This window comes from Apteryx rowi, unplaced genomic scaffold (assembly GCF_003343035.1).
Source record: "Apteryx rowi isolate R43461 unplaced genomic scaffold, aptRow1 scaffold_55, whole genome shotgun sequence".
Taxonomy (NCBI): Eukaryota; Metazoa; Chordata; class Aves; order Apterygiformes; family Apterygidae; genus Apteryx; species Apteryx rowi.
The window spans coordinates 294,875-308,414 of record NW_020450816.1 but is presented as its reverse complement, the minus strand read 5'-3'; the positions used below and the strand labels follow the sequence as shown (position 1 = coordinate 308,414).

The window sequence follows — 13,540 nt, the reverse complement described above, 5'->3', positions numbered from 1 at the left end:
TGAATTGAAGCCTTAATCAAAGGTAAAACATTTTTACATTTTCAAGTTTGTGAGAATGTAACAGTAATTCCTTAAAAAAAAAAAAAAGAAAGAAAGAAAAGTTACCAGGGAAGAAGCATATAGTGCTGTCATTGATTTTAATGCTAACTGAATCAGCTTGGTCATGGTTAATACCATTCCCTGTTGTGCTTGAGAGATCTTTGTTTTATTTCTTCAGAAATAACTTATTTCCTTTAGTGCTGAAGTATCACACGCCCTCCGATCACTACAGATCAAAATGTTATGCATACCTATTTATTATGCAGGTATGGAAAAAGCACACCTGAGAGCTACTCAGAAGGAAGTTCTGGGCCCATCTGGCTGGATGATGTCAGCTGCTCAGGGAAGGAGACAAACCTTCTGCAGTGTTCAAAAAGAGAGTGGGGAAAGCATGACTGCAACCATCAGGAGGATGTGAGACTAATTTGTCATCCAGATAATGACAGCCATAAACTCTCACTCGGTAAAGCATCTCTTTGATTACTTCACAATATGAGTATTGCTGTGGGTGCAGACCTGAGAGAAGTATACTGTACTTACGGTGCTCAAAGTCCTAATATCTATCAGTCAGTCACTGGCAGATGTGTGCACATGCCAAAGGAAGAGGAAGGAAAAAAAGCTCACTTCACCGGAAGATCACAAGAAGTAATCAGGCTTTGTATACAGGAACATAAACAGCCAGAACATTAGAGAACAACACAAATTTGTAAAGTAGCAAAGTCAGAATCTGGAGATCCTATTCTCTAAATCTCTATCTTCATGAGATTTTAGATCTCTTCAGCCCTTCCTAGCGGTATACTGCATTTCACCCAGCACTCTCCAAGTTGTCCTGTCTTATGCTATTGAAAGTTGGAAAGGTACTTGTGCATTACAATTGCATTAAAGGATATAAATCAATAGTACATCCTCCTATGGCCTTATCTTCAGACAATCTGAAAAAAGAGATATCAGGAAAGAGGGGAAGTTCAGAGATAGCAAGAAGAAATGGTGAGAAGCATGAAATGATTTCTGTATTACTATTGTCTATTGTTTACACTGGGCCTGGGTGAATGGGTGCCAGTTGCTGACCAGGATGAATGATGCTACAAACACAGACAAAAAAGCCAGTTTTAACGCCAAAAAGCCTACAAACTTGTATGAAGAAAGAATAGAAAGACTGATAAGAAAAGAAATGAGAAAAATATAAATTATGTAGAGGTATTGTAGATAAAATATTTGCAAATGGATTCTAAAGACTCCTAAATCCACGTATAGATAATTAAACAAGAATTCTGGCTTTCAGATATGCACATTAAAAATTACAGTGGAACAATGAGTTGTTCAGCAATTCTGAAAATCAGATTCATTTTTTAATTTGCTACGTACAGATTTTGTAGCTTGTCATTATGTGACATTTTACAAAACTGTTGCCAATATTCTTTGAAGTATATTTTAGCTGATTTTGAAACTAGGATTAGCAAAGGGACTAGTAGATTCCCAGCTTCTACAGAAATCTAATGGATTTGTATGCCTAGGTTCCTGAAGTTCTCTGGAAATTCCAGATTGAAGGCTTATCCTGCAAACTAAAACATGAATTTACTGCACTACATTGCTACCTGATTTTATAACAATCAGCACTTGCACACACACTTTTCTAGTGTCTTCTTTATAATCTTTTTCTTTACTGCCTTTTGACCTCTAACCATCCAGTGAACATTGTAGTACTGTTTCATTATGTGTAGATGAAGTGGAATCACATTTAGTAAAAAGAATTCTCTCAAACCCAAAATAACAGGAATTCACATCATGACTGCTGTCTTTACAGATGCAAACCATCTGTGCTGCTTTGCTTAAGTTCCTATTAAACATAATCTTAGCTGAAGGAGGTCTGGTTCAGTTAAATGCATCCATATGGTAACATTCTCATATCCCTGATTACCAGAAAATCATATTTATTTCCTGCTCATAGATATATATGCTAACATACAACAGTATGAGACAATAATAAGAATAGATATATTGTACCAGGATATTGTACCACTAATATTCTGTGGGTCTAACTGGGTAGTATAATTTACACCTAAATCATATTCTTCCAGAAAACCACGTTATTTCAACAGGAAAATCAAGATAGCGTATCAGACATTTCCTGTAAGATTTCTGGTTGGACAGGGGACAAAGACTCTATTGTTACTATTTACTTCACAGCACTTGAAAAAGCATTTTTTTTTCTCCCTTTAAAGATAAATTCAGTGGAAAAATATGAGAAATTAGTAGATGATATAACTTCAGGAAATACAGACATTAAGGAGCACTAAAAATGAAATATAATGCACTACAATAACTACAACATGTGTTAACATATGAGATCCTGAAACTATAACTAAACAGAAAGTTAGAAAAACTGACTAATAAATGTAACAGTCCAGACAGTATGAACTGCAATGTAAACAATATACTGTAAATTACATTTGAAGCAAAAGCACTTTATTTTTATTTTAAAATGCTTCCTCTTTTAATCAACGAATTAAGCCAGACTTAACTAGCTTTACTCCAGAATAAGGTTTGATCTACGAAAGTTATTCACAACCTAATTTAATCTGAATTAAATTTCAAATGCAAATGTCTCCTAATGCTGCTCTATTTTAGAGCAAGATTAAATAATTTCTCATCTTTACAGGGTTAGAAGAAAATTTCATTGGGTAATGAACTTACTTATCTTTCATTTATGTGAAGATGATGAGGAACAGTCTTTCAAATTATTCAGAAAAAAGAAGCTCTAATTAGAGTATTAAGGATTATAAAGTATGACATATTAGAAGATTTAGAAGCTGATTCTCACTTAAACACTATAAAGAGTCCTCAAAGTAATTCATAACTGTTTTAAGGTCACTTGGATTGCTAGCATGCTATAAAGGAGTCTTAACATAAATGAGAATCAAATATATACTTTCACAGAATCACAGAATCACAGAATCACTGAGGTTGGAAGGGACCTCTGGAGATCATCTAGTCCAACCCCCCTGCTCAAGCAGGGTCACCTAGAGCACATTGCACAGGATTGCATCCAGGCGCGTTTTGAATATCTCCAGAGAAGGAGACTCCACAACCTCTCTGGGCAACCTGTTCCAGTGCTCTGTCACCCTCACAGTGAAAAAGTTTTTCCTCATGTTCAGATGGAAGCGTCTGTGTTTCAGTTTGTGCCCGTTGCCTCGCGTCCTGTCGCTGGGCACCACTGAAAAGAGTCTGGTCCCATCCTCTCGACACCCTCCCTTCAGATACTTGTACATGTTGATAAGATCTCCTCTCAGCCTTCTCTTCTCCAGGCTAAACAGGCCCAGCTCTCTCAGCCTTTCCTCATAAGAGAGATGCTCCAGTCCCCTAATCATCTTTGTGGCCCTTCGCTGGACTTGCTCCAGTAGTGCCACATCCCTCTTGTACTGGGGAGCCCAGAACTGGACGCAGTACTCCAGATGTGGCCTCACCAGGGCTGAGGAGAGGGGGAGAATCACCTCCCTCGACCTGCTGGCAACACTCTTCCTGATGCACCCCAGGATACCATTGGCCTTCTTGGCCACAAGGGCACATTGCTGCCTCGTGCTTAACTTGGTGTCCACCAGCACTCCCAGGTCCTTCTCCGCAGAGCTGCTTTCCAGCAGGTCAACCCCCAACCTGTACTGGTGCCGGGGGTTATTCCTCCCCAGGTGCAGGACCCTGCACTTGCCTTTGTTGAACTTCAGGAGGTTCCTCTCTACCCACCTCTCCAGCCTGTCCAAGTCTCTTTGAATGGCAGCACAGCTCTCTGGCGTATCAGCCACTCCTCCCAGTTTTGTATCGTCAGCAAACTTGCTGAGGGTGCACTCTGTGCCTTCATCCAGGTCATTGATGAAGAAGTTGAACAAGACTGGACCCAGTACTGACCCCTGGGGGACACCGCTAGCTACAGGCCTCCAGCTAGACTCTGTGCCACTGATCACAACTCTCTGAGCTCTGCCATTCAGCCAGTTCTCAATCCACCTCACTGTCCACTCATCTAACCCACACTTCCTGAGTTTGTCTACGAGGATGTTATGGGAGACAGTGTCAAAAGCCTTGCTGAAGTCTAGGTAGACAACATCCACTGCTCTCCCCTCATCTACCCAGCCAGTCATTCCATCATAGAAGGCTATCAGATTGGTTAGGCATGATTTCCCCTTGGTGAAGCCATGCTGACTACTCCTGATCACCTTCTTGTCCTCCACATGCTTGGAGATGGCTTCCAGGATGAGCTGCTCCATCACCTTTCCAGGGATGCAGGTGAGGCTGACTGGTCTGTAGTTCCCTGGGTCCTCCTTCTTGCCCTTTTTGAAGACTGGGGTGACATTGGCTTTCTTAAAATGCTTAATGTTTCAAAATTTAAGTACAGGCTACGCACTGAACGAGAATAACAGTATTAAATAAGAACCCTGGGCTTTGAGAAAGAAAGAAAAAACCACCAAAACTGATTAATTAAGTCTGACTAATCCACATAAGTGAGATTTTGTATTATGACCATATCTGAGTAAGTATTCAATTATAAATGCTAGAAAACAATATATCCTACATTAGTCTAGAATAGCATACTGTAGAATATTATGCTGTCACACAAAACATGATACAGAATAGCATGTCTAACAAATAACTAAAACCAAAAGTTCAACACAAAGCTGCACTGTTTTGCTGAGACAGTGGCAAGAGGAGTGGTTGTAGCCAGTTTGACAGTGGATTTATGAAGTGAAATATAGCTAAATTCATCCATAAAGTTCCTGCAAGGAAAATGTGTTCAGCCTGGAAAGGTACCATATACAAAGACACCTTAGGTGTTCTCTGCCATTAGTGGGAGAATCAGTCTGTGCCTTTTGCAGTCAGATTGTGAGCTATGACCCATATTTATATGAAATAAGGGAAACAGATGAATTCTAAAGTTCAAAATACAGGCAGAACAGTGGTATTTCATATTGTGTTGCAATTTGTAAAAACAGCTTTCTTTTGCCAGACAGGGTAAAATATGCAACCACTTTAACAGCCGATTTTAGGCTTGTTGACATAAGCATCAGTTGACCCTACACCCTGAATGCGATGAAAGTGACCTAACGTACTAGTTCTTGCTTCTGTTGTTGTGGGATGACGATTGTAATTTATTCCCAGGTCCTCCCATCAGGCTGATGGATGGTGAGAATAAGAAGGAAGGACGTGTAGAGATTTTTATCAATGGCCAGTGGGGGACAATTTGCGATGATGGATGGTCTGATAAGGATGCAGCTGTAGTCTGTCGGCAGCTTGGCTACAAGTAAGAAAACTTGCACAGCTATTTCTCAAGTTATCTGTTTGCTATATCTGATTATGTTAAGTTTGTGCAACCAAGTATCATTCAGTTATGTTTGACCACATAATATATGCCTTTTAAAAGTTGTCTGTTTGGTATTCTTTTGGTATACTTTAGAAAAGTATACTTATACTATTAGCATAAGGAACAGTAGGCTGTGTCTTCAAAGGGAGTATACATTAACTAATACATTTGGGAAAAGGAATTTCAATATTCAAAGGTATTTCACAGTCTCACTGGCAACCGTAAAGCAGGTTAATATTAGCTATTAAAATATTTTTTTAAAAGCTAAATATTCCAAAATGACTAAACTACTGAATAAATACTATATTTTATTTGTCACTTATGGTGCTACATGTTCATATGATATAAACACACTACACCAAATTTTTTTTTACACTTAGTTAGTTGCACTGATGTAACTGAGAAGAGAATTTGGTTTAGCATACCAGCTCTCTGGTCTTTCTCACTTCAGCTGTTCTTAGTTTACTTCTTTGACCTTTGGTTTCCAGGTTTCTAGAGGTATAAAAAGTTACAGAGTGAAATCTCTAGTTTGGAAAAAATGAGAGAAACAGTAATATAACATTTAGATGAGCACAGATAATTATATATTCTGTGAACTATGTAGATTCTGTTTTGTTTCTGATTTTACGTCAGAGTTCTGTGTTTCACCATACTTAATTGACTACAATTTTCAATCATATAAAAATTTTCATAATGAGTCATCTTTAGTCAATATACAAAGACCTAAGATACCTATCTCTCCAGTGCTCTAATAATTCAATATAACTTCATATATAAGAAAAAAACAGGGGAAATTAAAATGCCTTTTTCATTACACTTACAAAGAAAATATAAGTATTCCAAACCTAGACTTGGTTTACTACAGTTTATTGGAATTGTCTGGAATTTAGCTAAATTCTTAGGATAATAGTCTTGCTGTTTCAAACAGCTCTTGACCTGTTTTTATTGAAAGCTATAATTGTGTATATTGTTAGTATGTATTTTTTGTGATCATTACTGATGACTTGGAAATCTTAGTTGATCTGACATGACTGTTACAATTTTTAAGAAAATATAGCAACAGCTCAGTGTCCATTGTCACAAGGTGTGGATATGATTTTAGCAGTGATTCAGACGTTGTCATATCACCTACTGAATTACTTGTTTCATGTTTTTTTTCCTCCACCTACTGATCTGACTTGACTCTATGTAGCTAGAAGACAATAAAACTGTTATACAGAGGATTATAGCTTTGACCTACATGATGATAATTTGAATAAGCTTCATTAAATAGAAGAATAGACCTGACAGGACAAAAAAAAAGCTGTAATTAAAAGCACTGCAATATGTACATGCCACTTTTGAACAAAGTTGCTTCATCAGGCTTACATCACTCAGGAGCAATTTTTTTCTGGATATCTAAGAGCAGTACAGATATAACAACTAAAGGACAGATATATAAAAAGCAGAACTAATACGAGCTGAAAATGACCAGAATCTTAGTGAAATACGACAGAAAGCTAGTAAAATGTCTTCTCTGAGTATCTGTAAAGAAATCTGAGCTAACGAAATGCATTCATTTGTATTATCTTCCACTGAATCATTTTAGTATGCTTCATCTTCAGCCTCTCCAGTCTTTTATATTTCTGTCACAGATGACCAAACTCACTTATCCCCACCTTCTGTCTATAAGCCTCTGCAAAGACAGACAGTTAGCTGGACTCTCAATTTGCATCATGTCAGAACAGGGGGTTAAGATTATGGGCTACAGTAGGATACATATTAGCCAAAGGACTAGGGAGAGATGAATTTTAGAAATCTAAAATTAGGTTCGAGAAATTGGGAAAGCCTGTTGGAAGCACTGTATATTGCTGTTCCTAGGTCTAGACAGTTGCATTCCACAAACCTGACTATGCTGTTACATGCACTGATGAGCTGGAATTGTTTCTGGGCCTAAGAGTCCATGCACAGATCTTTTTGCTAATGTTCATATTATATTCAGCGATGACTTGACTGTCCCAAAGCAAGGCTGGGGCTTCTGGGTTCATGCATTTGAGTTTTAAGGTTGATGAGTATTGCTTCTTTAGCAGTAAACACATTACGACCTTTTCCTGGGAGGAACTCAAAAAGCACATAATACTGAAGCTGACATCAGTTTTCATTAAGACTGATCATGGAACTAAACAATATCATTCAATTCCCTCTACACCGCTATGTTTACCTCCCATGTTTTTTCTACTGGGGAATTTAATACAACTGGCTTTGCATTCCTTTCCTTGGAAAAAATACATTTACTATTACAAATGGGAGAAAAGACTGCCTTAAAAAGGAGACATGGATAAACAAAGGGTAAACATTGGGAAAATGGACTTTTTCCTGTATATATTATTCATAATGTCAATACGTATCTGTATGTTTATTTTATGAAATCCTGCTTAGGAACCTTCTCAGCCATTTATTAGAGTTCATTTCTGAGGATGAAGCAAGAGAATCCATGAATTGGCAAAATCACTATGTTCAAACTAATACTAGTTTTAAAAATCTCTCATAAAGCCAGCCTGCCAAACTCATTATTAATGCTAGTGGGAAGTAAAACATAATATAAGGAACATTAGAAAACAGCCCTACTAATAGGCTAAAAACAGTCATGAAACTTTAATAATAATTAATAGTGTTCTAATCAAAGTATATTTGTAGCAGAATAAGAACTGAAAGAACAAGCACCTTTTCTGAAGTATTGTCTAATATCTGACAGGGTTTAGCATACAAAAGAGTATTTTAGGGCTCTGCTGGACCCCTTTTATTTAGAACAGGCTTATAAGAGCACAAAGGTGCACACACAAATGTCCATCAAATGTACAAATACCCTTCTGTTAGTGCTCCACACAAACGATCTGCTCCAGAAAAAAAATGTTCTAAGGTAGCTGGCCCTCTGTACTAATCAACAGGATTTTCTGATTAACAGCATTATGAACAATGGTAGTACTGCTTCTAAAGAGCTCAGCATATTATTGTGCACAGCCTTGCGTCTGAGAAAAGCTAGGGTTTAAGGGCTTGAAACTGCCCTTCTCCCTAGGGACAGATCTGAGCAAGCAAAGAGGGTTGTTCCTCACATGGCCATCTGTGCATGAATAGCTGGCTCGGAAAGCAGTAATTAAGTGATACATACACCACTGGATTGGGGTGGACTAAAAACAGTTGTAAGATCATGTTCCAACATGTAACAAACACGCAAAACTTAACAATTCTACATTTAGGGATCTCCCAGTTATATGAAATTATTTTCTCTATTAAGCTGTACTTCTTGCTCTAGAATATCATGTTTTCTACATTTGTTTCCTTGTAGGTATTTGCTTTAAACAGTTGTGTTTTTTTTTTTTTGATTGAGTTCCTATTAAAAGTAGCTATACTGAATGGACACTCCTTCATTGAATGAACCTTTCACAGCAATTACCAGCAAGTTGACAGATTACCTATGCACAGTAAGAGATATATAAATATATGAAAAGTGTCTGAAGCACAATATTATGATTCAGCTTATGTCAAAGCATGATCGCAATCCATATGCACTAAGCTCCTTCCTTCCTTCATCTTTGTTCTCCACATCTCTCTCACCTATAATACTTACATATGCAAACTCATATATGTCTTTGAGAGTCTTTGAGATTTATCTAGTAAATCTGTGGAGGCAGTGCCTTTATAAATATCTGATAAAAGACTGCAGAGACAAATATATAGTAAACAGCAATAAACACTTCTCTTGGAAACAAGACGACAATACTGTTGTGATTCACAACAAAGTAGTTTTGAATATCCTGAGAAGCTTTAGAGCAATGCCCTAAAGCACAAACTCACCAAGCACTGTGAACTGCTCTGTGACATAGGAGATTCCAAAATCGGGTAAGATTTTGCAACAAGTCCCTGTACTGTCTCACCAGTTTGTAATACCATACATGGACACATCAGCTGCCTGTGGGTATCAGAGAGCAGGGCATTCTTTGTAGTTATCTGTAATCAGAGCATCATTCACAAAAGAAAAATATTTGGAGCAAGAAGAGACACATTGCTTGCAGCTAACAAATTAAATCATACTAAACCCATTAGGCAAGATTGTCCTCTGCTGCTTCCAAAATCAGTTAAGGCTTTGGATTATCTGATAGATACGTGCTAGCCATGGAAATTAAAATGTCTAAGGACAAGTGACCTTGTTGTATCAGCTCTGTCAGATGTTTTGCATATTTCTCTTTCCTTGATTTTTACAATTCATTTATTCTAAATAACATTCCCTGCTTAGAAATTCTGTCCACCCCTCCCCTTCAATACCTGTTAAAAAAAATCCAAATAGCCAAGGCTCTTCAGGGGCAAGTTTGAAAAAAGAGGAAGCTTACATGTATTACTTTCATGTTTAAATTATATGGATATGGGCAATTCAGGGCCAGATTCTCTGACTTTGACCCAGCTATGCTTCTAGCATGAGGAAGCTTTAAAAATGGTATGACAAATCAAAATTCCTCCCCAGCAGAGAATCTCTAGCTGAGGAAGAGCCATAAACTCTTTATGGCATTCTCACCTATCTTCCCCAATGTTGCAGGTATAAAAAAAGATATAAAAAGAGGTATAAAAAGAGATAAATATTTTTTTGCCTAGTACATTTTCATTGTTAAGCTCTTTCTCTACTCTAGCTTTTCACTGCATGTGCAGTTATCCTTTTGTATACACAGAAGTACTGTCCTTTACAATGTGTACTTGCAACACACTTTCAAAATAGAAACTCATGGAGTAGTGTAACATATTACAGTTATATAGTATTCAGTATATTTTTATCACAGTAAATTTTTATCTCAATAAAAGCTCAGTAAATCACTCTTAGCTGTTACATAAACAGTAATTCAGACACACCTAAAGGACACTGGCTTCCAGCCCTACTTTGTAAAGATAGCCATGTGATCTCCCACTAGTGTTTCTTCATTACTGTTAGACTATATCCAACAAAATGGCTATTTATATATTATGAAGCATTATCCTAAGCAATTAAACATAAACATCTGTCACAAAAGTTACCAAATATAATGCAATTGCATAAGTATTATTGCAATAGTGACATTTTACTGTCTTTTTCCAATTACATTACAGTTTTAGAGCTCAACTATGGGGCCACACTTTAAAAATGGCATGTAATTTGCACTCATGATTTTCTATGCCAAGCTACTATGAAATATGTAATTATTATTAATGTCTAAAAGATTTGTAAATCATAGTCCAAACTAAACTGCAAGTATATCTTCTTATTTAACTAGTCCACCTTTCTGAGGGAATCTGAACATAACAAATTATTTTTAGCATTTGCAGACACTGGTTTTGTATGAGGATTAAAGAGATTATGAAGAAAGCAGCTTTCACATATTTTGATTTGTTGTAAATATTTGTAATGCTATTACAATAAAAATACTTTGCCCAGTGCTATGCAAAGACATAAAAGCACTTTTTAAACATTAATGAATTGTAACAAATTTGTTACACTATTATTTTTTCCAATTACCAGATTAATAGAGGCAACAAGAAGAAACATTGTCATCAGGCAAATTAATGAGAGGGTTTGGAATGAAACCTCAATGTCTTCATTTCACTGCTCATACTCTCTAAAATATTTCAGTTCAAGTCAAGTTAGTCAAGTGTAGAACAAAGCTTTAAAATATTTTAATTACAAACTTATGTTCTGTGTCCAGAGGTCCAGCTAGAGCAAGGACAATGGCCTATTTTGGGGAGGGTAAAGGTCCGATCCACGTGGATAACGTGAAATGTACAGGAAATGAGAGATCTCTGGCAGACTGCATTAAACAGGACATTGGAACCCACAACTGCCGTCACAGTGAGGACGCCGGGGCAATCTGCAACTACCCAGGCAAGAAGGCCCCCGAGAACAGCAGTAAAGGTGATGTCTGTTGTGAGTTGCAGAAGAACAGATTCTGAATGGGGTACTATCATGGTAGGAAGAGAAGGAAGTAAACACTCCCACTTTACAGAGAAAATATTAATCTCAAAAGAATTAATAGAAACAAAAGTGGTAGAAAACTCTGTCTGCCTTCATATTGCAGGCCATATGTTTGATCTTATTGCTGTGTCAGCTGCACAAAGGAATCAAAGACTATTGAAATGATACAGGGTATTTGTCCACCGTAGTACACAGCAGCCATATTTCTTAAGTTGTACTTGGGACATAAGGATGCAAAAAAAAAGAGACAGCTACTTTTAACTTTTCAGGGCATAGTTTGTCTTTAGCTGTCAAGTTCTGCTTTTACTTACATCAGGATAAGTAAGGAAGAACCCTATAAAAAAATCCTAGGAATAACTCCAAACTTACACTTGCAAAGCAGAGCACAACTGTGTAAACTGATTTGCCATCAGAGTCGAAAAAAATCTTAAATAACCAGAATTTCTAAGCCTGAGAGAATCCAACATATTTTCCCAGAGCAAATTTGAGTGTTAAAACCTACCATGAAACATAGATAACTTCAGCCCTCTTGTTTTTTAGTTAACTCTCACTGTAGATTGGATACTTCTTATTGTGAGTTTAATGCTGTCTACATTCCCCTTTCTTGTTTAGATTCTCTTGCTCCTGTTTGTGGATTGAGGTTACTACATCGCCGACAAAAGCGAATAATTGGTGGGAAAAATTCTTTACGGTAAATATTTGGTAAAGACAAGTCATTTTCAATAGAAAGCCTCTAAGATGTGTTTGCCATAAGCCACCTGTCTAATTTATGTTTTACTGTAGGGTTTTGGGGTCTTTTTTTTTGCATTTCCTAAGGTAGAAGCAGAAATACTCTCAAAGCAAATTTGGTAGGAAATTCAAATAAATTCTTTGATAAGCAGCTGTAGCATCAGTTGAAAATCTGTGAATGCCTATAGGTTTAGTCATTGGTTGGGTTAAATATATTACTTTCAAAGTAGCCATTTCACTTTTTCTTTTGAAGGAAATCTTGACCTCAAATATGAGCTACATAAAGAGAGCTATGAATCTGGTACAAGGACTATAACTGCTATCTACCCTGGAAAAAGGGTTGGGTATGATTCACTGCCTAAGACCTGATTTTCCTTAAAAAAATATGCTTCTCTGATGATACAGTTATGTAACTAGGCTTTTTATTAACACTTTGTTCCTAACCTTTAATGACATATGTTTACGTATGGTTACTGTCTTTCCCCTCTTCACATACTGCTACAATGGGAAGTATAGGCTTTACTTCCTTAACTATTGTGAATAATCACAAAAATACATATTCACAGAATCTTATGAAAAGAATTGTAAAAAAAAAGAAAGAAAATTACATCTTTATATGTCATTGTGCAACCTATTTCAAACTATCCGTACATCAATCAATCCATTACAAAAAAGATACTATGCAAGTGGAAGGGGTTCAAAGAACAATAGCAAGAGGGAGCCCAGAAAAACACATCAATTCAGACAGATAGAACAAAATAGGTTTGCTCATCTTAGAAAGGAGACAAATGAGAATGACAAAGCATTGTATAGAAAAAGCAGATAAAGAATCATTGTTTCAGAATATACATACAAGGGACACTGGATAAAATTAAAAGGTTACAAATAACAGTCTTCAGTGAAGTCAGAACAAGAACTTCAATCTCATAATAAATACAGGGACACTAGATGAAGTAAAAAGGTGAGAGAAACTCAATCAGTACTGCAACATTTAGAAATAATTCAAAGATCAAGAAAAGGAACACATGAACAATATTGGAAAAGGACTCATTACCACAGGAAATCATTAACACAAATGACTTGATAAGGCTCAGAAAGGAACTGCATACTTATATGTATACCAGGAAATACAAAGTTGTCTTAATTATCCCATGTTTTGGAAAGAGATATTAAATCTCAGCTTTCAAAATTTAAAAATCTCTAACTTGTTTTACTCTATGAGGAGTAAATTTCTCCATCGTCCTTTAAAATATTTGACTACTGTGAGATAGGATGCTGGACTGGGCAGCTCTAGTACTCCAGTTTACCTGTTCAAGTTTGACAGTAGTCAGAAAGTACTTAAGTCTACCTGCTTGCTTATTCCTGGATGTTGCTATTGCTAAAACATACATCCCTCTCTCTCCCTCCCTTCTTTCCCCTTCTTGTATTTTGCTAATCTATAAAACTAGTGAAAA

The 13,540-nt window shown here is 36.8% G+C and overlaps 1 protein-coding gene across 1 annotated transcript in view; it reads left to right on the top strand.

The window, feature by feature from the left end:
- Nucleotides 1-13,540, top strand: part of PRSS12 (serine protease 12) — a 46,616-nt gene that overhangs the window by 20,529 nt on the left and 12,547 nt on the right. Inside the window, exons 8-11 of the mRNA XM_026081429.1 lie at nt 306-502; nt 5,185-5,326; nt 11,092-11,297; nt 11,970-12,048. Of these exons, the coding sequence (XP_025937214.1) occupies nt 306-502; nt 5,185-5,326; nt 11,092-11,297; nt 11,970-12,048 (624 nt within the window). The remainder of the gene's footprint in view (nt 1-305; nt 503-5,184; nt 5,327-11,091; nt 11,298-11,969; nt 12,049-13,540) is intronic.